The sequence below is a fragment of the Dromaius novaehollandiae genome, chromosome 2, assembly GCF_036370855.1.
Source record: "Dromaius novaehollandiae isolate bDroNov1 chromosome 2, bDroNov1.hap1, whole genome shotgun sequence".
NCBI lineage: Eukaryota > Metazoa > Chordata > Aves > Casuariiformes > Dromaiidae > Dromaius > Dromaius novaehollandiae.
The window spans coordinates 135370652-135397181 of record NC_088099.1 but is presented as its reverse complement, the minus strand read 5'-3'; the positions used below and the strand labels follow the sequence as shown (position 1 = coordinate 135397181).

General features: G+C 38.5%; 1 protein-coding gene across 2 annotated transcripts in view; it reads left to right on the top strand.

The window, feature by feature from the left end:
- XKR4 (XK related 4) overlaps nt 1-26530 on the top strand; it is a 232674-nt gene that overhangs the window by 198968 nt on the left and 7176 nt on the right. The window contains exons 3-4 of one of the 2 annotated variants that reach the window (XR_010387969.1): nt 15154-17357; nt 17973-26530. The exon at nt 17973-26530 is cut by the window's right edge and continues 7176 nt beyond it. Coding sequence is in view for 1 of the 2 variants with exons in the window: in XM_064507530.1 (XP_064363600.1) it covers nt 15154-16100 (947 nt within the window). In the remaining variant the exon portion in view is untranslated. Of the gene's footprint in view, nt 1-15153 lie in introns of both variants that reach the window. The other variant, XM_064507530.1, reaches the window with a different exon arrangement.

Here is a 26530-nt window from a genome sequence, read left to right as displayed (position 1 = left end):
AATTAACCAGAATACTAGTTGCCCATGCACTTCATTGCTGTAGGAGGGTTAAAAAAAAAAAAAAAAAAAAGGTTGTGTAACAGGATTTTAAAAGAACTGGACAATTAGGAAAGCAGAAGAGCTGACTTGAGGGGCAGGTCTGAAGAACAACAGATAGGTACAGCTGGTCCATGACTATACACAAGGTTGGAAACCAGAGCGGTGAGTTCCTGCAACAGTCTCCTTTTGAGAGAAGTGGGGATGAGATGATAGGTCTCCAGGTTTTATGGTAGGAAGCACGTCATGCTGAAGACTTTTGGGGGCAGGAAGACTTGAAGGAAATGATGCAGAACCAAAGAGAATGAGAAGTTCAAGAAATAATTGGGGTTCCTTTGAGGGAGGAGAAGGATGCACTGAGTATCTGGGAAAGCAAAAAATGACTCGTGATCTTGCACCTCGTTAGACCTTATTTATTAGAAACAGAATAAGGGAAAAATCTCTGAATAAGTTGGTATTCATATACTGTCCTAATCCTAAACAAAGCAAACTCTCTCAGTCTGCTGCTTCCCAGATCAGGTTAACATCGCAATAATAATTTAAGTGTACAAGGTTATTGCAAGAATGTTGCATTTATTCCTAAGCCAATACCCCTGTCTATAACATGCTGTTCCAAAACCGTCAGTAATAGTTACAGAAAGATGCTAATTTCACTGGGGTGCAATCAGGCCATGAAGTAGTAAAAGTTCAAATTGAATGCTTAAGAATTAAAATATTTAAAGGTAGGGAAAGGCACCGTCCAGACATCATTACTAACATCCAGAACATATGTAACAGTTCAAAATAATAGTACTGAGGTAATACCTCAAAATATAGCTTATTTCGGTATCTCAACATTATGAGTTGAAACTTTTAGATACAATCTATAGGTGTACAGAATGGATTTCTGATTAATTAGAAATATTGGTTTCCACCAGTGCCTGCCTTGTTGGGGAAGTTATTTTGCATTTGCTCTAATAAGAACTTAAATTCTAAAAAAAAAAAAAAAAAAAAAAAGCTGTCACTCATGTTCACCATCTCTTTGTGGAAGATCACTTACTTACTCAAATAGATCATGGGAAACTAAATGACATTTCAGTTCCACCATTTAGGTTTCTTATAAAACCCCCAGATACAGCTGTCATCTGCATGTTTATAACACAAAACATAATACGGAGGACTGTTATAAGTAGTATAAAAGGCCAAACACTGTAGCACCTCTCTTATTTGAGGAGGGGGGTAAGAATAACCATCCAGTTTTGTGGTCACTTAAGCCCAGTCATGTGTCATTGTATAATGACAGATGTAACTGTGAGCTCTATTTTCATACAATGTATTCACAACTGGTAGAAGTCCAGGCAACCTTAGTAAATTTTTTACAGTTACGGAGGGCAAAGTATTTGTAGCAAAAAAAAAAAAAAAAAAAAAAAAAAAAAAAAAAAAACTTTATTCACTTATATTTCCTGTTTTCAAGCTCATAAAATTAGAGCAATCACAATACATTTTAAACAAATACGTGAAATTGTGCATAAACTTTTTTGCTATAAATAGAAATGGGAATTCTTTGGAATGTATTACCCTTCAAATTATGATTGTCATGGTATTGGTTGTGATTCTTTGTTTGAATACTGGCAGAGTATTTCTGGGATAGCTAGGAGGGCTTTCTACAATCCCTTGTTCTCTAAGGAATAGCTATGCTTTTATCTGATAGAGATGGAATATCTACAGGTAGGAGCAGCAGCGAGAACCTCTTTTTCTGCAAGATGAATGAAGAGTCCTTCCCTATTGGACATCCTCACAACTATCAAAAATTAAGGGAGTAGTAGTAGTCTTCCTCGCCATCTCCCTCTCCCAGATATCCTGGGCACACACTCTATCCAGCAAAGCAAAAAGAACTGAGTGCTATTTCCTCTCCAAATCAGGAGGATCAAGGTGGACCAGAGTTGAGGCATTTTGTTGGTCTAGTGTATTCACCAGTCGGCTTAGAGTTACTGCTCCTAAACTTGGAGTGCTGTGGTTGCAACGTCATTTACTTTTATCAGTTATTGCTACTGCCACTGTTGTAGAGAAAAGCCCTGATTTATACATCATATTGTTTAGCAGATGTTCAGTTACTAGTATAGATTGATTGCTTTATTGTTGTTCTGTTTGTAAAAATGTGCCAGCAAAGGGAATTAGTAATATCTTTGTCACCTTCAGTGTCCAGGAAAAAAGACTTGCTAATCTGCTGTCATTCCAGATCAACAAACCAATACATCAAAAAAATATTAGGCATGCAGCTGACTCCCACTTCCTCCTCCTTATATCCACTGAAAACTTGATTTAAAGTCACATTGCTGTACAACAGACACCTGTTTCTTTGCTCTTTGAGGTTGATGGTGAGTAATCGCTAAAATCTAATCCAAGAGTCTTTGAGATCAAGTTACAGGGCCTTCTTTGTTTCCTATTTCCAGCCTGAACTATACTTTCTTCAGCTTGTAGGGCCCTTTTGCAGCTGTATATAGCGACTGAAGCATTCATCTTTAGCAAAATGTTGGCAAAACAGATGAATTCCAGAACAGATGAGTGCCTAGCTACTTAATTTCTTAGTTTCTCCAAGCAGCAAAAATAATGGAACTTCATTCCTACTGGTTTCTTTCTTTCTCCCTCTATCCCTATTTTATGAATAACCACAGATCTTACCTCACATCCTTCATAGCTGTCTCACACAGTATCTCTTGCTCCTACTATGTCCTTAACCACTGCCCTCACAATATTTCTAGTTTCTCCTTAGATCCCCAAGATCGCCACACTGTACTGTTCACTCCCCACCATGTTCCCAGTTCTCTGTCATGACTTTGGCTGGGTAAGAAGCAATATCAGCTGTGATTTGTTCAAAGTTATACCCGTGTGGATTTGCCAGCTCGCAGACACATATTCACTTGCTAATTGGTCCCTGGCCCTTAGGATAAAAATACCTAAAGCTTCCTGCTTTCCTCTTCGCAGGAATACTTCTTTGGACTCTCCTCTAGCTGTCATTTTCCCTAAAATTTAAAGAACTTCGTATCTTTGAGATATCTATTTCTGCGTCAAATTCTGTTGAAATTGGTTGATCATTTTAAAAAATTACCATGAAGCAGACTGATGTGCAGATGCCTGAAGAAACTAGTCTAAAAATTGTAAAATAAATGGCTTAGAGACCTAAAAATGCATGCAGATTAGCCTGTCATTAATTCAGTATAAAATAATAGAAAGGTTAACTTGATATGTGGTTAACAAAGAATTAGAGGCTAAACAGTATACTTTTGCAAACAATTGTTTCATGGACCTTAGGCCATGTTACTCAGACCCATTACCTTTCTATACCTATCTATGGACAAGGTTAGAATGATAAAGGCAAGTATAATGAATACTGTATTTATTTTTTTAAGTTCACATGACTTAAAATCACACGAGAGCCTGATTTCAAATAGGCATTAATAGGGTTCACATTAAATGGATTAAAAACTGTCTTCTAAATGGATAAAAAAATGAGAAATGAATGAGCAATGTTTAGCAGCACCTACCAAAAACTTGTCCTTGCTTCAGTCCTATTTGACACCTTTATGAATCTTCTAAATGACGATATGTGATATTGCTGGCTGGATTTTCAGTGACTGGTTCAGTTTGCCCAGTCTTTGCACAGACGTGTAGGGTAGTAAATAGTGAATAGGACAGATTACCATCACACGTTGATCTGAATCATTTGATCAGAATTATCCCATCCAACTAAGTATGTTTTAATACAGAAAAATGTATTTGGGAATCAGAAAAAGACTCTACACAGAGGATGGGAGAACCTCTGTCTTTAAAAGCAGCAATTTAGAAGATGGCAAAGCAGTCACCAAAGATAAAAGCTTTTTCGTGGGCTTTTAGTCTCAATTTGTGGCTTCCAGCCTTATTTTGCTTCTTGGAGGTAGGAGAAGGAACATACCCAGTAGACACATTCAAATGAGCATACCACTGTGAACACCAATGAGACACTGTTAAAAGCCTGTGCCCAGTTCAGTGGCTCACACCTCCTGGAGGATGAAGCTACTGAAAGAAATTCAAAGGAGGGGAACAAGATGGTCCCAGAGGCTGTAGAGCAAGTGTTTGGATATAAGGCTTTTAGGGACTGGTCAACTCAGACTATTGGAAAAAAGTTTTAAAAAAACACTCAGTCACGATCTATGTGTACTTGTACATGAAAAATATGTTTGATAGCAGGAACCTGGGAAACTTTTCAATCTTCCAGACAGAGTCAGAAACTGAAACTAGATTAATTTAAGCTTGAAATTAAATGCAGTTTTTTGGAACAAAGCGTAGATAAATATTGAAAAAGCTTCAGCAGAGATGTTGAGTCATTATTTTGCTCGCAGTCTTCAAATTGTGCTTGCTTATCTATCTATATATAGTACATAAATCTAAATATAAGGTACATATAAAATGTAGAACAATACATAGTATTTCCCAATTTATATCATGTGGACATATTCTAGATATATAAGAAATAGGTACAGATATAGTTGTAGAGCTTCATAGCTAACAGCTTTATAACTAATACAGAAGACAAAGATATAAATGTGATACCTAAAATAATCCCAAGGTGGGAGTAAGCTAGAACTAGAATTAATCTCCAGGCTTCCCATAATACACTGAATCTTCAAACCAGTTAGAGGTTGCTTGAATCTATTTCATCTGCACAGTAAATGAAAATATGGATTCTGTTTTGAGAGGGAGGAGGGGAGGTTAGTGACTGGTTTTCCACTAACAAAAAAGTAAGGCTATTTAATGAATTATTGAGAGAATATATTTGAAATCTTTCAAAGGGAAATAAATAGGAAGAAGATTTAGAACTGCAATGTTTCAGTTTGATACAGGGGAGACTTAAATAGCATCATGTACCAGCCAATGCCAGCAGTTTCAGTTTTCCCTCTGCTAAGAGGAACTGCTCAAATGCTACATCAGTTTCCTTTTCGGAGGGATACTAATTGCCTTTTGTCCCAAAGCACCATATCAGACATTATCCTTAGCATCTCTTCAGAGCTGAAAAGCTTAGAGAAACTTAAAAAAGCAAACACAGGAAAATGATATAAATGTAATATTTCTTAGACAAATTGTGTCAGATAAGGGACTAAGTTCAGACTGACTTTAATGTGCCAGTGGGAGAAACATCAGTTAGTTAATGAGGGTGAAATTTATCCCCTTTCAGAAAGTCAATACAAGCCTAGGAACCACTAAAAGCCAATCCTAAACTTACGACTTCAGGAGATTTAAGGGGGGTAATGGTCTTGTGCTATCTTTCTGCATGGAGTCAGTGTTTCATTGCCAGGGACCTGGTGCCATGCTGCTGATTTGCAATAAGACTTAGTATGAGGTATTTGGGGCATTTTTCATTCCAGAGCATGTCTTGGCTTCTTGTCCTCTCTGTGTTGGGTATTGGCCACAACTAGTACAATATCTGAGGGAAAAATCTCTGCTATATTTGAAATATTGATTTTGCCCTTCCTTTCCCAAATCCTCAATAGACGTTCCTAGTGCCAGTGTGATAGTGTTATATGTATTTTATTGATATTCGCTATCTCTTGAAAAAAGTACTTAGAAGAGACAGACAATTTGGATCAGCAGGAAGCTATTTCTGGCTGCTCCATCGCATTGCAGCCAGTAAGGTTGTTTGAAGCTGTTTTGCTTCTGGGAGGCTGGCTGAAAAAACAGCAGAAAGTTTGGTTTATAGCAAGAACTTATATCTTTCACTAACTCATTTCAGGATTGTGAGATATATCTTCTAGTACTCAAAATCTGCTTTAAACTTGCTGTGTCCATGCTCCTGACATTTCTATGGGTATTCATTTAGCCAGACAGATGATTGAGATTCTTAGAGCTGACAGGAATAATAATTTAGGACCTCATTTTGAAAATATGTTCATATGTATACATATGTGTGTTTGAAAGGACTTTCAGAGTCCATGTCTCCTCCTCTTGCAGTCTATAGTCCTTTTATAATTGGACACATAAATGTTCTATTCATTAAAAAACAATTGCTTGGAAATGCCAGTAGTCATTGAGTTCTACTGATAGCAGTCGTTTTTGTCCATTAGACATTGATCTTGATACTATTATTGCATCTCGAGGAGGGGAGGAAATATCCTCCAAAAAAAGGAAAAACATATCTCTACAGCTGTTCTCAAACTATTCTGCCTATTTCAGAGGAAATGAGAACTTTTAAGCGAACAAATTGATGTTCTGGAAACCACAGCTTTTACAACCCTGAAGGTCCTTGAAATGTTACACTGAAGTCATTGGAACTCTATGGAACTTCAGCCAAATTAATGTCTGAAAATCAAAAGTAGTCAGAGTCAGACTGGAAAAAAAATGTGTGTTTTTAAAGTGAGAGTAAATATCCCTTGGAAGGATAAGATGTTTCTTCCATTATTTGAAAATTTTGAATGATTATGCACTTGGTTTAACACATGTATGGGATTCACTCAGTGTTCACAAGGCAAAGCTCAGTGGCCTATGTTGTGCACTAGCTGATTGTAATCATTATGCCTGACTTTAAAAGCATATATTTCTATGAAACACAGGTTGCTGAAATGTCAAATTTTTCAGATTTCACTAAGATATATGTGAGAAGATAGTAAGTCTGTTGTGACTATGCTAAATTAAAACAAAAAACATGTTGATACATATTTTCTTTTTCCAGAATATATACTTTTCTCTACAAACATAGAAAAAATATCATAGTAACTTTCCAGACCTCCTAGGTGCATTCTGCCCCCTTATCAGCAACTCATCTAATTAACTTCTTGGAAATGATGTGGTAACTTAGGGGATGTGCTGGTAGAGTGTTGGCAGATACCACGGGGCACTGCACAGGATGAAAGGTTTACAAAAGTTCAGGGTATGTTTCCACATATTCCTGTGCAAGCAAAATAATCTTTTCCTTGAATAGTCTTGCGAGGAACAGGTGCAGTCTGGCCCCTGAAGCCTGAATGTCACTTTTTATGACAGTATGTATGTTTCATGCATCCAAAAATATATTGCAGTAAGATTATTAGAAAACAGTTTTACGTAGAATTGATTAGAAAGTCAATATTATTTCTAGCATCACCATGTTTTCACTTTAACTGATTTTTGTTCTAGATTTTTATTGCTGCTTTGAGAATTACTGTTTTGAAGTTTTACTTTCCTGACATCTCTTGATCCAAGGGATCAGTCCATATCTACAATGATCCGTGAGCCAGCCTGCACGATCTGGCAGGCCACTGTTCTACAAATGAGAAAAAACTGCATCTAGGCCTTGACAAAGATGACCACAGTGATTTTGCAAAGGAAACAAGCATTAAAAGCTAATACTGATTTTCTTGCCAATCATGGACATACAGAGTAGTAGACTACATACAATGTCATTTTGGTTTTTAAAATATTTTATATTCCTAAAGAAAACAAACTTTTTTTTTTATAAAATACCGGTAATGTCTAAATGACCTTGACTGTGTAAATCTTTTTCTTTTTTTTTCACTTGAAGAATATTTTTCCAAAATGTTTCCAAGAAAAAGATTCCAGTTGATTTTGATAGCAACCATAGAGTAAAAACCTATGTGGTTAACTCCTTCCAATCAGTGGAACACTCCATAGGCAACTTCGTCTGGAACTTACCCAAGCAAAAGGATATAAAAGCCGAGCAGAAAATTAAAGGCAAAATCACAGAAATTTTGATTTACAAAAAAGACATTCCTTCAAAACTTATGCTTTAACAAGAATTTTTAGTTTGCTAGTAGACCAAATTGTTTTCTCCTTCATATATTTGATAGCCAGGATAAGTGTTATGGCTTCTGCCACTGCCTTCACAGAAAGTGAAGTAGTGCAGTATATTGCACTGAGCCGTGCAGGTGGAGCCTTCTCCCACAGATGGTGCCATACCTTTAGCTTAATGTTATGTTACCGTGATGTTGTCTCTCCTCAAGTGGTAATGTCAGGGGGTTTGTTCTGCTGGGGGTTTCTGCAGACTCTGGATAATCCCTTAATTCCTATAAGCTAGCTGCAGCAACCTTAAGATGTCAAAAACACTTTTTACCTAAGAAGAAATGTGCTAATCATGGAAATAATCCTGGAGTCAGTAGGCACATTTATGTTGCACATACTTCAGTGGAATACAAAGATACTGGATTAACTAACAGGCAAGAAGGGGTCTAGCTGTGGGAGTAAGAGGCCGTTTTACCTCATGCTACCCTGCCAAGGCTGGCGATGTACAGACTGCACTGAATGGCATCAGTACCTGACAGTTGTCAGTGCCTGGAGAGGACTGAGCTTCATTAGTGGCTAATAACAGCCCCTGAATCGTAACTTATAAATATAATAAATCTCTAGTAGAACTAGAAACTAACAAATATTAGGAAAACCTACTCTTGAGAGAGGAAAAAGGATCACTCAAGTTGCTCAGTCAACTAGTAACTGGCTTTCGCTAGCATATTCTGGCAATGCAACTTTCCTGCTCAAATGTCTTAAAGAATCAGTTACTTTTACAGACTGATGAGAAAATAGCAGAGTTTTTGATTGTTCTGGCCAAACTCCTCTTATCATTAGCTGCCTGTGGAGAAAGAGAGGCCTGAATTAATGACTGTGGTCTCTTGAATGACAGAAGAGGTCCAGCTTTCACGGTCCTCTTGATCCTTGGGTGCTAAGTTGACTGTTGTGACCAATATGTCTTGCACTGGTTTATTGGGAGAAGATTTTATCCAAAGTCTCTAAGAGAACTCCTGAGATACCAAAAACAAAATTTGGGTAAAAGACTAAATTTGTATAAAGTAATGAGGGCTTTGTAGGGGAGACAGTGAGAAACTATTCTTTATATTAGCTTGAAATAAAATTATCACCATCATTCAGCAGTACCTTTGGGCCTGTTTAAAGTTATGGTCAGGCTCAGTAGAAGTGTTTCAATATGTGTCTAACAGTTAGATTTGGTAAGTCGCGCATGACCTTGAGTGCAGTGAGAGCCTAATCGTTAGGTAATTTATCTGATTCAGACCCTAAGAATCTGCTAAAGGTAGCTGCGATAAGCAAATCTGTTGTCAGTTGACTTAGATGCTCTATACAGAGTCCAAACCACCTCTGGAATATAATTTGGGAGTCTATAAAACAAGTAAGGTTGAAAGCAACTGGTGTAATAGATATATGATGTTTCTAAACTTGCAGGGCAAAGGTAAGTTGCTGCAGAGAGCCAAATTAATGAAAGAGCTGGGAGTTGTCTGGCCAGAAAAATCTGTAGAAAGCAGCTACAAGGAATCACGCGAAAAGCTGTTCTTATGTATGCTAGCATGTTCCCTAAGCATTATGTAGCATTTAGGAGAGGCAATATCAGGCATAACCTAATTTACATTTCAATGAGGAAGCATTCCTGTCATCCCCCGCACTGCATTTCCCCACCCCAGTATGTGGTGGGAGAAAGCTAAACCATATGTTGGAGGATGAGCCGATGAAGCAGTCTGTATTACCTTGAATACCCCCAGCTGTGAATGCCAAAAAAACTGAGACAAACACTGGAAATGCAGACAGCTAGAGACTCATGCTCAGAGATTTTCATTCCCATGTTTATGAGTAGCCAAGAGTCTAAGCAAAACTGCAGAAATGAAATATTTCAGTAAGTTGCCTTTTTTATCTGAGCACAGTCAGATCTAGTGGCACTTAAGAAGGAAGAAACAAGTCCCCTTTTGACAGCAGGCAGCTTGTTTCAGTGTCACGAAACGCCTTTGACTATGCATTCACAGGAGGAATAGCGCTGAGTATGGAGTCACATAGGCCAGTAGAATAAGCATTATTGTTCACCAGACACTGGTGGCAACTGGCTGAGGACAGCTAATATAGACTAACTTCCTGATGTAAGAAAGTAATAGGATTATCTTGCCAACATGCTTGTAGCCCTGGAACCTCTTTGTGATAACACAAGCTTTGGAGCACAAAATGATACAAAAGATCAGTGTCCAGCATGTTTTAGGGGTTGGGCCTGGCTGCAGATGTTGAGATAGTGGTGTCTCCTGCCGAAAAAAAGTATGTGCCAGCAAAGTGTCAGGAAGGATCCTTGTACCAGAAATATGCCTAACTATGAAGCCTTGAGAGGGAAGGGCCCTGGAGCATGCAGAGCACCTGTGTGCTAAACCACGTGTGGTAGCGCAATATACCCTCTACTACACCGTTGCCATACTAGTATATGGGAATAAAAGGGGTGGTGTAGCACCCATCGGCTGTTCTCAGGCTGCCTTCAAGGAAGCTCTCAAAATAGCATGGCAAAGACGCTGTAATGTAGCAAGTTCATTTTTGGAAACTGAAGGAGAGCAGAGAAGGGGAGAAAATGATGTATTTTCTACAGGATTAGGGCCTTAAGGGGACTGATGATTATTATAGATTCTTTGCTTGACTTTGGTTCAGAGAAGCACCTTAAAGCTTGGATGCATACATTTTCACTTCTCCAGCTGGGTAAAAAGCTCATAAAAATAGGCTTCCTTAAGACATGTTTCATAGTTCCAGATCCCAGCCAAAATGGTCATGCCCAGATGTCCTGCTGTCTTTGGTATTCTTGCTTCTAGCATGAGTTTACTCCTGGAGGTGATGAGATGAGTATGAGTTTGAAACAGGAGGATGAAGCAGGAGGAGAAGCCTTGGCGAGAGTTTGATTTTTTGAAATAGGCCAAATGTTGAGGAGGATTTTCCTCTAACATTTCACCCATTCGCAGGGTTTTCAGTTGGCCTGAGGTGTTTTGGATTTGTTGCATAAACGCTTTATGGACTGATGTGATTACAAAAGAGTAGTTTATAGACCTGAATCTGCCTTTACTCACTCAAATACAAACGAATAAGATCAGACTGGTGTGAGAATGAGACCCAGATTTTTTCGTTTATACTCAAGTCTATAGATTATATTGTGGGAGTAGAGGAAAAATAAAGACTACGGAGTTATATATGCTGCTTAGAAGTTGAATTGCTTTCCTCAAAGTTAAATAAATTGTACATGCAGGCAAGAATTAAAATGAAGAGGCAGAGGTGGCAGCAGGATACAATTAAGTTGCAAATTGTCAGGCAGGGATGTAATATGGAAAGCCTGTATCTGCTGTGAACAACTTTATTTGGATTACTCACAGGTTAAACATTTGAGGCCAATTTCTCACAAATACTGTTTTGAAGAACTTCATTAGCATTCCTGTAGCTATTTGAGCTTGCTTTTCTGCAATGGTGTTACATTTGTAAACATATCCATCTCTATATACATCCTCTTTTCCCTTATGTATGTTGCTTGCTTTTTCCTGTAAAAGACATTGCTAGCTTTTTCTTGCCTTTAATGAGCTGTAGCTCATTCCGGTTTAATCTTTATTAGATTTGCAGTACCAGTACAAACATGCCATGCTGGATAAAATGCAAGAATCTCTCTTACATAGAGAGAAAGTAGAAAACAAGACTCCAAATACAGCTGACCGGGGTGTTTCTGACTGCTCGGAAAAACACCGGAAAGCTGCTGTAGGCCCCAGACAGACAGTCGGGAGGCTGAAGGGGAGAGGGCGGAAAAAACTAGTGCTTACTCTTTAAGAATGGTTGTTCCATAAATGGGCTTGCAGGTTGTCTGTGAATTTCTGAATGGCAAATAAGCCTTCCTTCTGCCGAGGTTAACCCCCCTGCAATGCTACAAATTATTTGTTTTTCATTAACACTAAAGAACATCTTATCCTTTTTTCCTGATACTATTTTAGTGTCTTTAAAGTTTTGTTTTGATAGAAATCTATTTTAGCTCTCCTTTTGAAATATAAAGAGATTTCTACTCAGCAAATGCATCAGTATGTTCTAATCAATGAATTATCCATTCGGTTCTCCAATAGTTCCGTTTGTGTCTAACCTTTCCCTGTAAATTATTTACATTACAGTATTTCTTTATCAGCAATTTTACATTAATGAAAATATGAATTTACATGAATTTTACATTATTGTTCTCGTTATTAATTATACTTTTAATAATTGTTTAGTGCTTGGCCTCATCAATAAAGAAAAATGGATGGTTCCCATGAAGCATTTAGTTTCATCCTAATTCTGTATCTCTAACATCACTGCTAATAGCACAAGTAATTCTTTCCATTTGTACATTCGTTTGCCTCCTTTCCCCTCCTATATTCCTGTATCCCGCAGTTCGTTCCATAAAAGCAATGGATACGTCCCTGTTAACGACTATTTAAATAACAGAATTAACTTGCTATTGTACTTGCTCCTTTCTGTCAGAGAAAATGACTATGAATGAGTTCATATTAGGACATTGGAAATTCCTATGAATTTTAACACTTTATTTGATGCATTCTGTGTGCATTAATGAACAAATTGACACTTCTGAATGTAAACTGATGATATTATACATACCTCTGGGGAGTTTGTGAGGTCATTAACATTACAATTGCAGAGAAATACATGGACTTTTCTCTCACATTATTCTTTCCCATGCTAATAATGCTATTATGAGCTGTTGTTCAGAGTGCTCATTTATACTGGAAGGCTCTCTTACCCAATATCCTATTCATCTGCCTCTCCAAACTTTTCATTTCACAAGGGAAATGAACTCTGTTTTGTCAGAAATACTTAAACCGTTCCTGCAAGAACATGAGAACATCCATTTTCAGCTGTTAGCATTGTCTCTAGACGTAATGGTCACTGAAAGGCAGCCCAGGGTGAAAAGCAAACATGCACGTCAGAAAGGAAAAGCCCAGGTTACCCCAAGCCTCCTCCCTGCCTGCCTTGCCAATTGTTTGCTCTCTCCACGAAGGAGGATTCCAGCAGTAATGTCAGTGTTTTGGCACCCAGGCATCTGAGCAGAAAGAAAAGTGGTGATGTTTTATTCAGAAATTCTCTCTGGAATTATAAGCCTGTCCCATATTCCTGCCAATTGCTTTTCCGGTATTTTTCTCTAAAAAAAAGCCTTGTTAAATTCACAGGAGCTCACAACACAATTAACACCCTGCCAGGGACTGCGGGAGAGGTGCGGGCAAGCACAACCAGTCCCTCCTGAGAGCGGTGCATCCCTCTGTATTTACTGAGCAAAAGCCTAATGTGTTAAGCCAGGTGGATTGCTTAAATAGATTGTTTCTTTCAGAATCAAGTATTATTTCCATAACCTACACTTGCCTGTTTTAAGACATATATTCTTTCAAAAATGAATGTTTGCCAACATATATTTAGGCTTAAACTAACTACTGTGTGTTAATACAGATTGCATTAAACTTAAATATTCATAATATTTCACTAATATACTCTTGATGGTTAGGTTCTAAAGAAAACCATTGGACTGGGAAGAAAACTATGTATCCAGATTCAAACTTTGCTGAAATTAAACAGCTTTAACCAGCAGACAAAAGAAATATTTCTTCATTTGAGTTTAACTTGGTTCAATAACCAGTAAATTCAAAGTTAAGGAACTGTTTAGAAACTGAATAAGCTGAAATGTCATTATCTTTTTATGACCGGTGAAAAAATTCACAGTATGGGATGCTGAGGGTTATGAATTCATTCATTAACTGTACATAATATTTACTTTGGTTAATAAATAACTTTTAAGTATAAAATAAGTTTGATACATTTTTCCTCTGTAGCCAGCATATTCATTGAAATTTTATTTAAATAATAAACACATTTAAAATGCTGGTTTTCTGCATTTCAGCTGGATTCCCATTTCCATCCAAAGCAGCCTGATACAGATCCTAAGTAAAAATTAATCATCTAGTAAATAAGAAATATAATTCATTTCCAACAAAATGATGTGCAAGTGTTAAGCATGTGAATAACTATGTTCAACTGTATCACTGCTTAAATGGGAATGCAAGGCATTTTTCTTGTTAGGAAAAGGAAGTAACAGATTAGTTTAAAAATTGCATTTAATTACAAATCAACTTTTTTTTCAAGTTTATCTACCCATAACAGTCAAAATCTCTTTGAGAAAAAGAAAAATACACACCCAAAATAAGTATTAAAAAAGCTTTTGTAAAAAGCATTTTTTGCTGTTTTTATATTTTCAGGTGAATGTGAACTATTTTTACAATAATGTTTGAAAATACTCTACAAGTAAAGTTATATTGATTTTTTTGTGGAAAATATTTGACAGGTTTTCCAGAAATACTGTAGTTCAGTGCTTTACAAATGAGCAGTTCTGGAATAAATGGGAGAGACAATGGTTATATGAATATTAATTTGTTATTGCTTACTTTAGGAGCATCTAAACTCAGAATTTTAATTCTGTAGAAAATTCCAACATTGCCAAAATTAATTTAATCCCCAGTTGGAAGAAAATACAGTTTTGACAATTTCTCCATACTAAATACTCTCTTTAAAATGGTGGAATTATTGAAATGGGCAACATTTCTCCTTCAGTATGAGTGTTGCGGTTTAAAGTCTGCTAAATCAAGAGTTACATTAATATAATAAAAATTAAAATCTTTCTGCATTTGTTTCGTTAATTTTGACAAAATATCTACGAAGCATTTGGATACCACAGAATCTGTGGCTTTCAACAGAAAATTCTACCACCTCAAAACTTTCAGTTAACTCTATTCTGTGTCGAATCTGCCAGGCTATTAACTTCACTGGACATAACACATATCCATAGCGTTGTATTTTAAGATGTAGATATATTCTCACATTTTAATTGATTTAATGTACTGATTGTGTAAAAGATACTGACATTTTAATTAGGCTTACTTGCTTTATATAGAGCTTTTTAATGAATTTTCAAAAGCTGAAAATTCATATTCCTTAAAATAATAACTGCAGTAGATCCTATTAAATCACACAGTTGACAAAGAGACCTATTCCTGACTTTTTTGATGTTGTGAATTAATGAATTCATGTCAAACATAAATTTGCTAGAGAAGTGTTTCAAAATGTAGTTTGTTGCCCACTCTTGTTCATGTGTAACTAACAAGTGCTAATGTGTTTGTAAGAGCAATGAGGTCTCTGCAATAGGAGGTCCAGTCCTCCGCGCTGGCTAAACTAAAGGCGAATGAATGGATTTTCTTGTGTGAGTTGTGAAGAGTGCATTTAAAGCAGCGAGGATCTCACTGGTTCCAACACTTCTGGCGTGCTAATAATCCCGTGGGTGCATCTTCTGTTTTCTCCTAGGTCTTACCGCTGCAGCCTCTCTCGTATCCCTGGCTTGGGCTTTGGCTTCCTACCAAAAGGCCCTCCGTGACTCCCGTGATGACAAGAAACCCATCAGTTATATGGCTGTCATAATCCAGTTTTGCTGGCATTTCTTCACAATTGCAGCAAGGGTCATTACTTTTGCTCTGTTTGCCTCGGTTTTCCAGCTGTACTTTGGGATCTTCATCGTGCTCCACTGGTGCATCATGACCTTCTGGATCGTCCACTGCGAGACAGAGTTTTGCATCACTAAATGGGAGGAAATAGTTTTCGACATGGTTGTGGGGATAATCTATATCTTTAGCTGGTTCAACGTCAAGGAAGGAAGGACACGCTGTAGGCTTTTCATTTATTATTTTGTGATCCTTTTGGAAAATACCGCCTTGAGTGCTCTGTGGTATCTGTACAAGGCCCCACCAATCTCTGACGCATTTGCCATACCAGCACTGTGTGTAGTGTTCAGCAGCTTTTTAACAGGCATTGTTTTTATGCTGATGTACTATGCCTTCTTTCACCCCAACGGACCGCGGTTCGGGCAGTCGCCAAGCTGTGCTTGTGAGGACCCTGCCGCCGCCTTCGCTCTACCCCCAGAAGTGGCAACAAACACGCTAAGGTCCATCTCTAACAATCGGAGTGTCACGAGCGAGCGGGATCAAAAATTCGCCGAGAGGGACGGGTGCGTGCCTGTGTTTCAGGTGAGACCCACCGCACCTTCCACACCTTCCTCCCGGCCACCAAGGATTGAGGAGTCTGTCATTAAAATCGATCTGTTCAGGAACAGGTACCCAGCCTGGGAGAGACACGTATTGGACAGGAGCCTGAGGAAGGCGATCCTAGCTTTTGAATGTTCCCCTGCTCCTCCACGGCTACAGTATAAAGATGATGCCCTTATCCAGGAGCGCTTGGAATATGAAACCACATTATAAACAAAAAAATACCCGCAGCTTGAAGAAGCTCCGACGTTACAGTCTGACTTAAGGGTTGACGGTAGGGCTGTAAGAATAACTAAACTGCGTACTGCAAATAGAGCAACAAGCTGTAGTGTTCTTAGTCTGGCTTTCATCATGATTATCATTTGATCCACTGTGTGCAGTCTGTCTGCAGGACCCTGATCCAGCAGCATCACCTGAAAGCCTCAAAAAAAAAAAACCCACCCACACATATCCACATCCACACACACACACGCATCAGTTACTTCAGCTGGGGAAACTCACCTATGACTCCTTGCTGCTATGAAACTCCGACTGCACAGTACTCACAATCAAAGCATTAAGAAGGTTCTGAGCAGAGCTTTCAACTTTAGCCAGTAGTGCATTTTATTTTAGAAATAAATGATTGATATTTGCATATTCAATGGCAAAAAAAAAAAAAAAAAAAAAAAAAAGCTTGTCAAAAATGACAAAACTGTACCACACAATGTTGCTGTTATGGAAACTGGTTTCTGGGGGGAAAAAAATAGGAGCATAGTAGTCCTCAGCATGCCCACAGATAAACCATTCAGTTTAGAATAGGTTTGCAAAATAGTTCTTGATTGAAAAGATACATCATCATGTTTGTAAGGCTATCAATGAAAAATAAACTAAATTCTGATTAATTAGGTCATAAGCATTAGTACCAACAGAGCTCTTTGTTTTCAGTGGATTTTCAGAGTCTTTTTAATTGTAGTTTAAGTTCCTTATGTTACTTTCAACAGAAATCCTATGCAGCTTACTTCTGGTTTTCAGGAGAAAAAAGGAGCTCTAGCACGTAGTGATGTAAATTAAATGATAATCATGATTCAATGTTCAATTTGCAAAAAATAAGTACATCTGTAAAAGAACAGGGAAGAATAGTTTTCATATTCTAACCTTTTTGGAGGACCCCATTCAGATATCTGGGAGGAGCTGGTGAGGAGATGAACACACTGAAACTTCTCTCTGTTTCAGGACTCAGAATGCATGATTCAGTGTGTGAATGTATGCAGGGGTGATAAGAGACCATGACATGCCATACCCTTCTAGTGCCAAACATTGTATAAAAGCAAGATCGATATCGTTGCCCGAGGGACAGACAAGGAGCGGCACGAGCCCTACAAGAACCAGAAGCAGGAAAGACCAATCGAGTTCTCAGCGTGTATGGACAGCTCTGATTTTTCCCACCCAAGGTGAAAGTAATGTCTTTTAAAGGCTTTCGGCCACCTCTTAGTAAGTATATTCAGTAAAGTAACCATATAACCAAGTTATGTGGAAGACCCTCTTGAGCCTGTTCAGGACTTGTTTCCGGATACGCCCAAGAGTTATGTTGAATCTCTCGTAATAGAGTGCTTTTGCTGCAAGCTTTTGGGTTTCAAATACCTCCCTAAATCTAGTCAATGGTATCCTTCTTTATGTTAAAAGTATCCCCTGATGGTGCTTTCAAATGCATTAAAGGTGCAAGTCAAAATTTGATAGTATTTTTTTTAAAGCTGGTGCAGAGTGAATAACTCATGAATTATTTCAATATTTTTGTAAAGTAAAAATATGGTATAAAAAGGTTACTTTTTATAAACCTCAAATCTTTTAATACATTTCATTCTCTTTATAGCTTAGAATTTAAGAATTGGTCCATGAATTTTATCAACTAGCTTCTGCAGGTTGATATAAACATGATTTTCACACATTATGGATTTGTTTTGCAGTGTAATGCCATATGAAAGCCTACATGGGTACTTTTAGAATATTCCATAAACTGTGGATCCTGCTTCAAATGTAAGTGGCTTGTAAAGACACCAAGTGATTCCATAAGAAACAATTTGCTATAACTATTTCCATCCATTTTAGGAGAGTGAAGCAGAACTGAAGAGTTACTGTTTTAAACGGCATTGTCAGGATGGAGAAGACCTGATGACTGGTATTTTTGTCTTCACTGTCAGGTATATTCAGTGTAGTCACTGCTGTATATGCTGCTGGGTAAATTTCAGTCTTTCCTGTTATTAATATTTGTACTATAAAATAGCAGAGGTTACACAGCCTATGTTTCTTTGTATGCATTCAATTAACCATTTTTAATGTTGACTTTTTTATTCGTGAAATGTTCAATATCTGTTATTTGCTGGGGCGAGTTCCTCAAAACAAAACATCTGTGAAAGTGCAGGAATCTGCAAGCCAGACAGAACTTTACACAGATCAGAAAACACCCGTCCTTGAAGGGTTTCTTAGATATTTTCAAATTAAGCGGTGGCCAGCTGCCGATATAATCATTTTTAAACAAAAAAATCCTTTGATAGGCCAAACCTGAAGCTTTGTACAAGGCGTTTGCCCCGCTCCATGGAGATGTAGCTGATTATTCAGAGAAAAGCACTCATATTTTGTCAGAAAAATGCACCATTGTCCTAACTGCCAAAAAAAGATTTGGGGAGCAAGTCCTTTGCCCAGTCAAATTCAGCAGGGCCTTCATTCCAGCACCGATCACTCGGCCGTGCAAGGAAATCGCGGTTTTCCTTCATGCACCAGGCAGAGAGGAAACTGTGGTTATCCAAGATGTGACGGCTAATTTTGGAAACAGCTCTAAAAATTTGCTGCTTCTTTAATACCTAAGACAGGGTCGCCCGGGGGAGGCGCCGCTGGGAAGTGGGTTAAGAGCAGGTCCCCTTTGCCCGGGAGGGCGGCGGGAACAGCGGCGTGGCTGCCCCTAGCGAGGCTGCTCCTCTGCGACGTCCCTCTCAGCCCGTCCTGCTGCTGCTCACAGCTGGAAGCCCCTTTGTTGGGGGGCTTAATACAGAATTTTGAGGGTGAAACATTGCTTAATACAGAATTTTGAGGGTGATGGTCCAGCCCACGTACAGTGCTTGCATTGCAAGGTTTCTGAAGAAGGTTTGGGGTGGGTTTTTATTGATTTGCTCTTGTTTGGTTTTGGAAGGAAGGGCGCAGAGGCGTTGTTCATTCATCTGGGTTTTAATCTCTAGCATTTACTTTCTGTACTCTCCCTTCATTTTTAATGTTTTTTAATAATATTTATAGATTTAAATGGACTACAGCAGGTTCCAATATACATAAAACCACTGAGTGCAGAGAGCCATAAATGGTAGCATGTATGCGCAGCATGACGTGGAAATCCATCCAGGTGTTTGAGAAAGGGGAGAAGTCATTTTATACTGAGTCAAAATTTGCTCTCCAAAATCTTAGATTCTCAACGTCAGTGATACTTTGACTGAGAATAGGATGCCCATTGAAATATAAGACTCAGATGACTGCATGGACAGTTTCTCATGCTTTGCCATGAACGGTCACATTACAGAGCTGTAAGGATTTTTTCTAGAATTTATCAAGATTAAACATAGTCCATGTTGAAATTCCATGATGGCCTTATGGACAGTTAATAATCAATATGCACTATTCTTTTTACCGCAGACGGTTTTAAGATCTATTAATAAAGTTCAATAAAGACAGCAATAGCAAAAAAAGAATTGTAAAGAAAAATAACTTCTGCTTTTGAAATAATGAAAAAATCAGGTCTTTAAGACTCCATTCCTGAATAACAGGAAAATAAGAGAAGTTCATAATTATAATCTTGTAAAGAAAAGCAATCATATCTCTTTGTCTGTTAGAAATAAATGTCATGTAAGCATTGTATTAATGAACCAAGCAAATTTGCAGAACTAAAGATAACTTATCTGGTTAAAGACTTAGTCCTAAAATTTTAAGGGTTGTGGATTTGTATATTACAGAAAAGACAATTTAAGTAATATTCACTACTCTGATTAGATAAAGGAAAGGTACTGTATACCCATGTTCTTTCACAAAATATATAAAAAAATGTAAGATAAAACTCTTGTCTTATTTTAAAAGAAATGTTATTTGTCCTACAATAAGATAATCTTTTTTTTAAATGAATTGTTTGAAAATATGTGCAATACTTTTTTTCATGCATTTTAATAATGAAAAAACTCATTTCTACTTTTGCTTGTCACCTGAAATCTGCTTCTTGTGCTAGAACAATGTTTCTGCGCTTGGCTTATGTGGGCTTGATTACATTTAAATACTATTTTCATTGGCAAAACAGCAGATTTTCTATTAATTCATTTCTATAACATCGGGATTAGATAAAAATTTTCCTTCTAAAGTTAAATGCTAGGCCTCATGCTGCCTGACTTTTTAAACCTTTAAGCAGAGGAGGAAAATTAAAATTTACTGGAGCTGTAATTTTTATTATGTGGTAAATAGTTATTAACCCCAAATTTGCTTAAAATATGTCCAATCAATATATTATTATCTCCCCAAAAGGGTAATATATGAGTGGTACTAAAAGCCCAAAAGCTGCTTTTTTTGGAAAGGTATTCCCAATCATTATAAAAAAAAATATATTCGTTTACTTTCTATTGGCCAACAAATATTAACGACTAGCCTATCGTTTATTAAAAACCCTAAAAAACAAATTTTGACATCTTTGTGATTTGGTCATACGATTCCTTAAGGACCTTACAAATGGCCCTATGCTGAGTTTGATTCGTCTCTGCCAGAGAGTCAGCTCCCAAAGCAGCTGCCCTTCTCCTGCTCAGGCCCTGAAGTCAGGCAACCCAGGGTGAATGCGATGCTGTGATTTACTCTGCAGCTCTGCACCTCCTGCACAGACTGCACAATGCCAAGGAAAAGACTTCGGCGGCTTGCTGGGGTCCTACTGCTGCCTCTCTGCTCCCGTGCAGGCTGGGAAGCAGAGTAAATTGCATTTGTGCATCCATCTGAACCAGCTTTTTTAGGCCGTGTCTCTACAAAAGGTGCGTGATGAAAATAATCACGACACGTGTCCTTGAATTTACAAGCCCAACACTATAATTACTTATTCAGTGGCATAACAATGCAGGATGTGGGAAGAATTGTCTAAATACACAATAAGCCATTTATTTTTGCTAATTGTAGCAATTAGACTGGCTCGCACAAAGCCCATGCTCTCAGCAGAAAGCCAAATGGAATAAGTGGCAAACAGCCATTTATATACCGGAGACATCATCTTACTAAACCCTCCCTTGATTGTTTACAGAGCTATGTCTTTTCATTACAGCATTGAATCCATTTCTCTCTATTCTGAGAAAACAGATAAAGTTCAAAATGAAAACAGATCCATTTAAATCTGGGAATAAAAAATGCACAACAGATTACTGCAATTCATATGTAGCAACTTTTGAAACAAATTCTGTCATCATTTTCACTTGGATGCAAATTGCTGAGTGATCTGCTTCCAAGATGATTTCTCACATCTGATATGAGCAGATTTCATTACAGGAGAGATGGGGATAACCTCGTAAAGCCTTGCTCAGGCAAGGTGAGAGGAATAGTGTCACTGGTATGAGTGATTTACCGGTAACTCGCAAGTTTTTTAACACGTGAGTGGTCCACTGGGCCCATTTCTAAACTCGTTTCACAGTAGTGACCTCACTGCAGGTGTTTGGTGGGATTTCTTCACATTTACACTGGTAAGAACATGAGAAAAATCAGGCTTCTAACCTTCAGTGAATAATTGCATAAACTCAGACTGCGTAAGCATCAGGTCTTCACTCTACTTTGTTAGCTCCTAACTGAACCAGCTGCAGTTCCGCTTTATATTGAAGAGCCTGAATGCGACTTGGCTTGAACAGATATACTCCAAGCTTTGTGCTACCACAAATGAATCAAAACATTTTTTTTTTTAGTTCAGACATTTATGAATATACTCATTCTGGTTGAGTTGTCGTTTTCTGATCCTACTAAGGAGACTTTGAAAAACATCTATGAGACCACAGTTGTTTCCACTGGTCATTATAAACACCAGTTGCTGACCAGCACATTCATTAAAAGGAATTTTTCGTGAACTTATATGTTTGGACCCTGTACTTATGTTTGTTCTGAGTGCTGAGCATATCATTTTTATGCAGTAAATCTTCTACCCATTAGTAAAGCATGTGCCTACTCTGAATCCTGGAGCAAAGAGGACAGATATGCAAGATTCAGGGGAAAAGCCCTCTTCAGAACATTTATGGGGCAATTTGCACCAGTTAGAGAAGTGAGAGACAAGTTCTTTTTAATTATAACAGACTTGCACATGCAGTATTCAGATATTTACAAGAAATTGTGAGATAAGTAGCCAACTAATAGAAAGATCATATATAAACCTCCATCTGCAAGGCACAGTCTGTAAAATAAAAACAACCAAAAAGCTTTAAAGTCTAGCCAAAACTCTGGTCTCCAGGAATTGCTTGGATAAGCTTAAAAATGTAATGGATTTGTCAATGTAAATAGATACTACGTTCATAGAAACAAAAACCGACTACTGTGGATACAAACATCTGTATCCAGGCTCTTCACCCTCTAATTTGAGACATTATTGGAAACAATGGCTTCTGGATCTTACTTCAGGGTATGCAGGAGCCCTAGGCATCCTAGCAGCTTTTCTGCACAAGGAAACTTTTTTGCTATAGAAAAGGCCACATCCTTTTAGGACACACAGTTGCTCTGTACCAGATGTCCATGTGGGTACCTTTATTCTGTGCTTAAAATGACTTTTTTTTTTTTCCACTGAACAGCACCTCATGAAAGCATTTCTAGTGTGAAATGTGTCCACTCAGTGACCTAGTATGCAACAGCTATTGCAAAACAGGCATTCACTGAAAAGTGATTTCCACAGCATAAAGAAGCTGCTAGTAGAACATCTAGAAAGCATCCACATACCTAATGTGGTACTAGGGCACGAGCTAGGCTGTGTTTGGGTGCTAAGAGCCCACACTGCAGCAAGGCCAGGTCACAGCTCCGTGTTGCCTCCCCCACCTCCTGCACCAACGAGCCCACAGGGAGAAAGATCGCGTGCCTGGGCCGGATGAAAGTACAGCTCCTGGGACATGTCAGGGGCCTCATCCAATACTGTGATCCTCCCAACTGCACTGACCTGGAGCTCCTGATTTTTTTATGAAAAAGTTTCAGGCACCTAAAATTTGGCTCCTGGGCTTGGTCAGAAACCCCTCAGTCTTCACAGCACAGAGTAGCTCAGCACCTATCTCCCACCACAACCTGCCAGGGTCCCCCAAGCAGGTATCCTTCTGCCTGTCCCGCCTGAAGGACTTGGACCCACAAGTGCTGTTGGACGGGTTTTGCGTGGTGGATTTATGGTAAGCAGAGACCAAGGGAAGAGCCCGGCTCTGTTATGTCTAAGCTTGCAGGGGTTCAAACCTCTAGCTACTATCTCTCAGGAGAAGGCTACAGGGCTTCAGGCTACTGAGGAGAAGGGCACACTCCCTCCCTCTTATTTTGAGGCTGTTCTTCCTCTTTGTTTAAAACTTAAGGTTATCCTGGGCAGTGTAGACATACTTCTAGTATTTTGATGGATCCAGTACCCTTAGTGTTGAGGCCTCGGAAGTTGTCGTGCACGTCCCTTGTCATTGCGTGTGTCCAGCCAGAGTAATGTCTACACTAAATATTTTGGACAGCTGCAGAATCACTCTCCTAGCCTTCCATCCTGACCAAACGCTGTGTGAACATGGTTAGCACTGTGACAAAGCCTGAATCACAATATCTTGCTTTGAATAAGGTTCATTAAGGCATTCTGTGCTACTCTAGCCACATTCAGCTGGTTTCTTGTTGGAGCTTAGGCAGACTTTGTGTGTGTGCACCAAAACTATATCATGTAGCCATAGCCAAAGCCACCCGAGCTTGTGGTGCGCTCCCTTCGCAATTGCAATTCTTTTGCTGGAAAAAGTATCAGTTTTGGCTGAGTAAAGGGCAAACAAGCTGCATGCAGTCCCGTGAAGCGTGTGGAGCGGGCATGGCTTCTCTGGAGAATATGTGTGAACAGAAGCTGTGTGCAAATTGCCCAGCTCATGGGGTACACAAGAAGTAAGGTCAATGTCCCCAGCTTGAAGCACGTTATAAAGAGTATTTTGTGAAAGAATGTGTTTTGCCCCTTATAATAGGATCATGGCTTATAGCTGGGAGAAAATTTATTGTATCAAATGCCTTTATACACACACACACACACACACACACACACACACACACACACACACATGTGTATACATAAGTGTGTGTGTATGTATGTATACATTTACAGGAGTAAATGTACTCTTGTGCTCCAGAATGAGCCCTGAGATTCTGCTAGGGTTTAATCTGACAGGTCATTTAGATTCTAGTCCTAAAAAAAGTGTCAGGAGCATCGACATCAAGGGCAATCAAGTGATAACTGCAGAAGGAAAAGTACATTATTGGAAAACGCATTCCAGTTATTATTGGAGACAGCTTTGCATTATATTATGCCAGTACTTTAATGAAGAGTTGTGAAGGAAATATGTCTCAAGTTATAGTCAATTATCTAAAGTATTACATTAAAGGAGTAGAGTGACAAAATAAGGATTTGCACAGACTAAGTAAGGATTTGCTCCAACAAGTTTTCTTTACATGTGAATCCTTGAGAAGGCCTGTCAAGTAGAGCTCCAACAATACCACGTTTGGTTCATCAAGGAAAAGAAAACAAATATAGGCAAATGGCAAAAGGGATCAATCAACCCTTCGTTTCATTTAATGTCAGTTATATTTGTTTCACTGAATTTCAGTTATCAACATCAGTAGCTTATAAATGGAGTAATCTTTGGTAGATTAGCATGGCTTACTTTAATTTTGATTGAAGAACACTAAAAAAGTGTTTGTTATCCAAAACACATGCAATTACCTGAGATGAGTTTTCAGAAGAAAAGATTTACCAGTCCATGGATTAGGTACTGAAGATAATTATTAGATGCTGTACCATGAATACACAGAAGCTATTTCTGAAATTTTAATTACTGTTGCATTTTTTATAGTATTTGATTCATTCATATCCCAAAAGTTTTTTAAAAATCCATCCATTTAGCTTTTTCTGCATTATTATCAGTGTACCCCAAATTGTATCTTAGCTGGTGTTTGACAGGAATTAATTTTAAATTTTAGAAAGCTAGGAGGAGATTTCTAACCAGTTAACTGAAGGCTTGTGTCTTCAGTTGTGTGGTATACTTAAAAAAAATTCTTTTAATCATTCAAAAGATTTAAAGCCCCAGTTCTGCAAATCATTTGATAAATACACAAATAGTTCAACAGTCTTCTTGAAGACACTTGCTGAATTGAGGCGTAAATGTGTGTCTGAGTTCCTGACCGGAGTGGTGGTATTAAGGACAGTATTTAAGAAATAAAATAACTTTCCAGCAGGCTCTGATTCGTAGTTATATAGCTCTAAAACCAATCACAGTGACTGGGTCAGACAAGGGCCATAGTTAAAGGAGAAAGTCCCTTTCTTTCACACACATGCACGAGAAAAAAAAAATGCTTCAAAAGTGGCCACCAGTCACTCCTGCTGTTTTCCTCGGATTCCCGTTTTGGGACATGCGCTGCCTTCCTCTCCATCAGCAATGAGGGTGCTGTGGTGGGTCACGGTGCTGGCGCTGCAACGTCTGCTCGTGCTGAAAGGGGAGACAAAGCATGTAGCCTATTTCAGGCTCTAGTTTCCCCTCTGGGTTACTGCCCTGGCCAACAGGAGGTATTTCCCTGAGAATACTGTAGCCATCCACTTGACTGTCACACAACTCTGGGAGGAATTTAGTCGTTAGACAGCACAATTAAGACAATGAAAAATTATCCTACATCAGCAGAGAGGGAAGCTGTCACTATTTATAACGTACTGCCAGCATATTGACATGTATTTGTGGCTGCTATAGATTCCTCCTTTTTTATTTTATCGGAACAGCTTGGAACCTGTCAAGCTTTGCTGAGGTTGATTTGCAGCTAATTAATTCAACAGACATTTTTAATCCTGCAAATCTGTGACTTGTAATACAGTAATCAAGCTCCTGTGAGCAAACATTAATCAGTTAGGGGAAAAAAGGGAAACCTCTGTTAGCTGTGTACAGCATGGTGCTCACCCTGGCAGGAGAGACCTACAAGAAGCGCAACATGAGTAAATTCATCCTAGCTGGGCTCTCATCATTCACCTTATGAATCATTCATCCATTTGAGCTGTTTTTATGAGCAAGGAGTTGCATTCAAAAGTAGATTGGTGTGGTTGGCACAGCTCTGCTTATTGCAATAGGAAACTGGCCAACTTTCTGGTCACCTGTTTCCACATCAACCAAGAAGCCATTCTACTCAACAGGAGTTTATTTTCCTTTATGAGATGAGCATGCTGGCTGTAGAACAGTTTCTCCTGGAGAAATGACCAAGTAACAAAACACTTAGCGCGTTTAGCAACCACACTAAGAACTGGAAGAATGAATGGAGAATCTTTTTTATTCACTGCTTTTAACATACAGGTGCATCTCAGGTAACCTGAGGTGAAGCAGAATGGGAAAATCTAGTGGTGCCCACACCAAACCTGATCTCTGAACAAAGAAAGAGTTTTGGTCAGCAGGGCA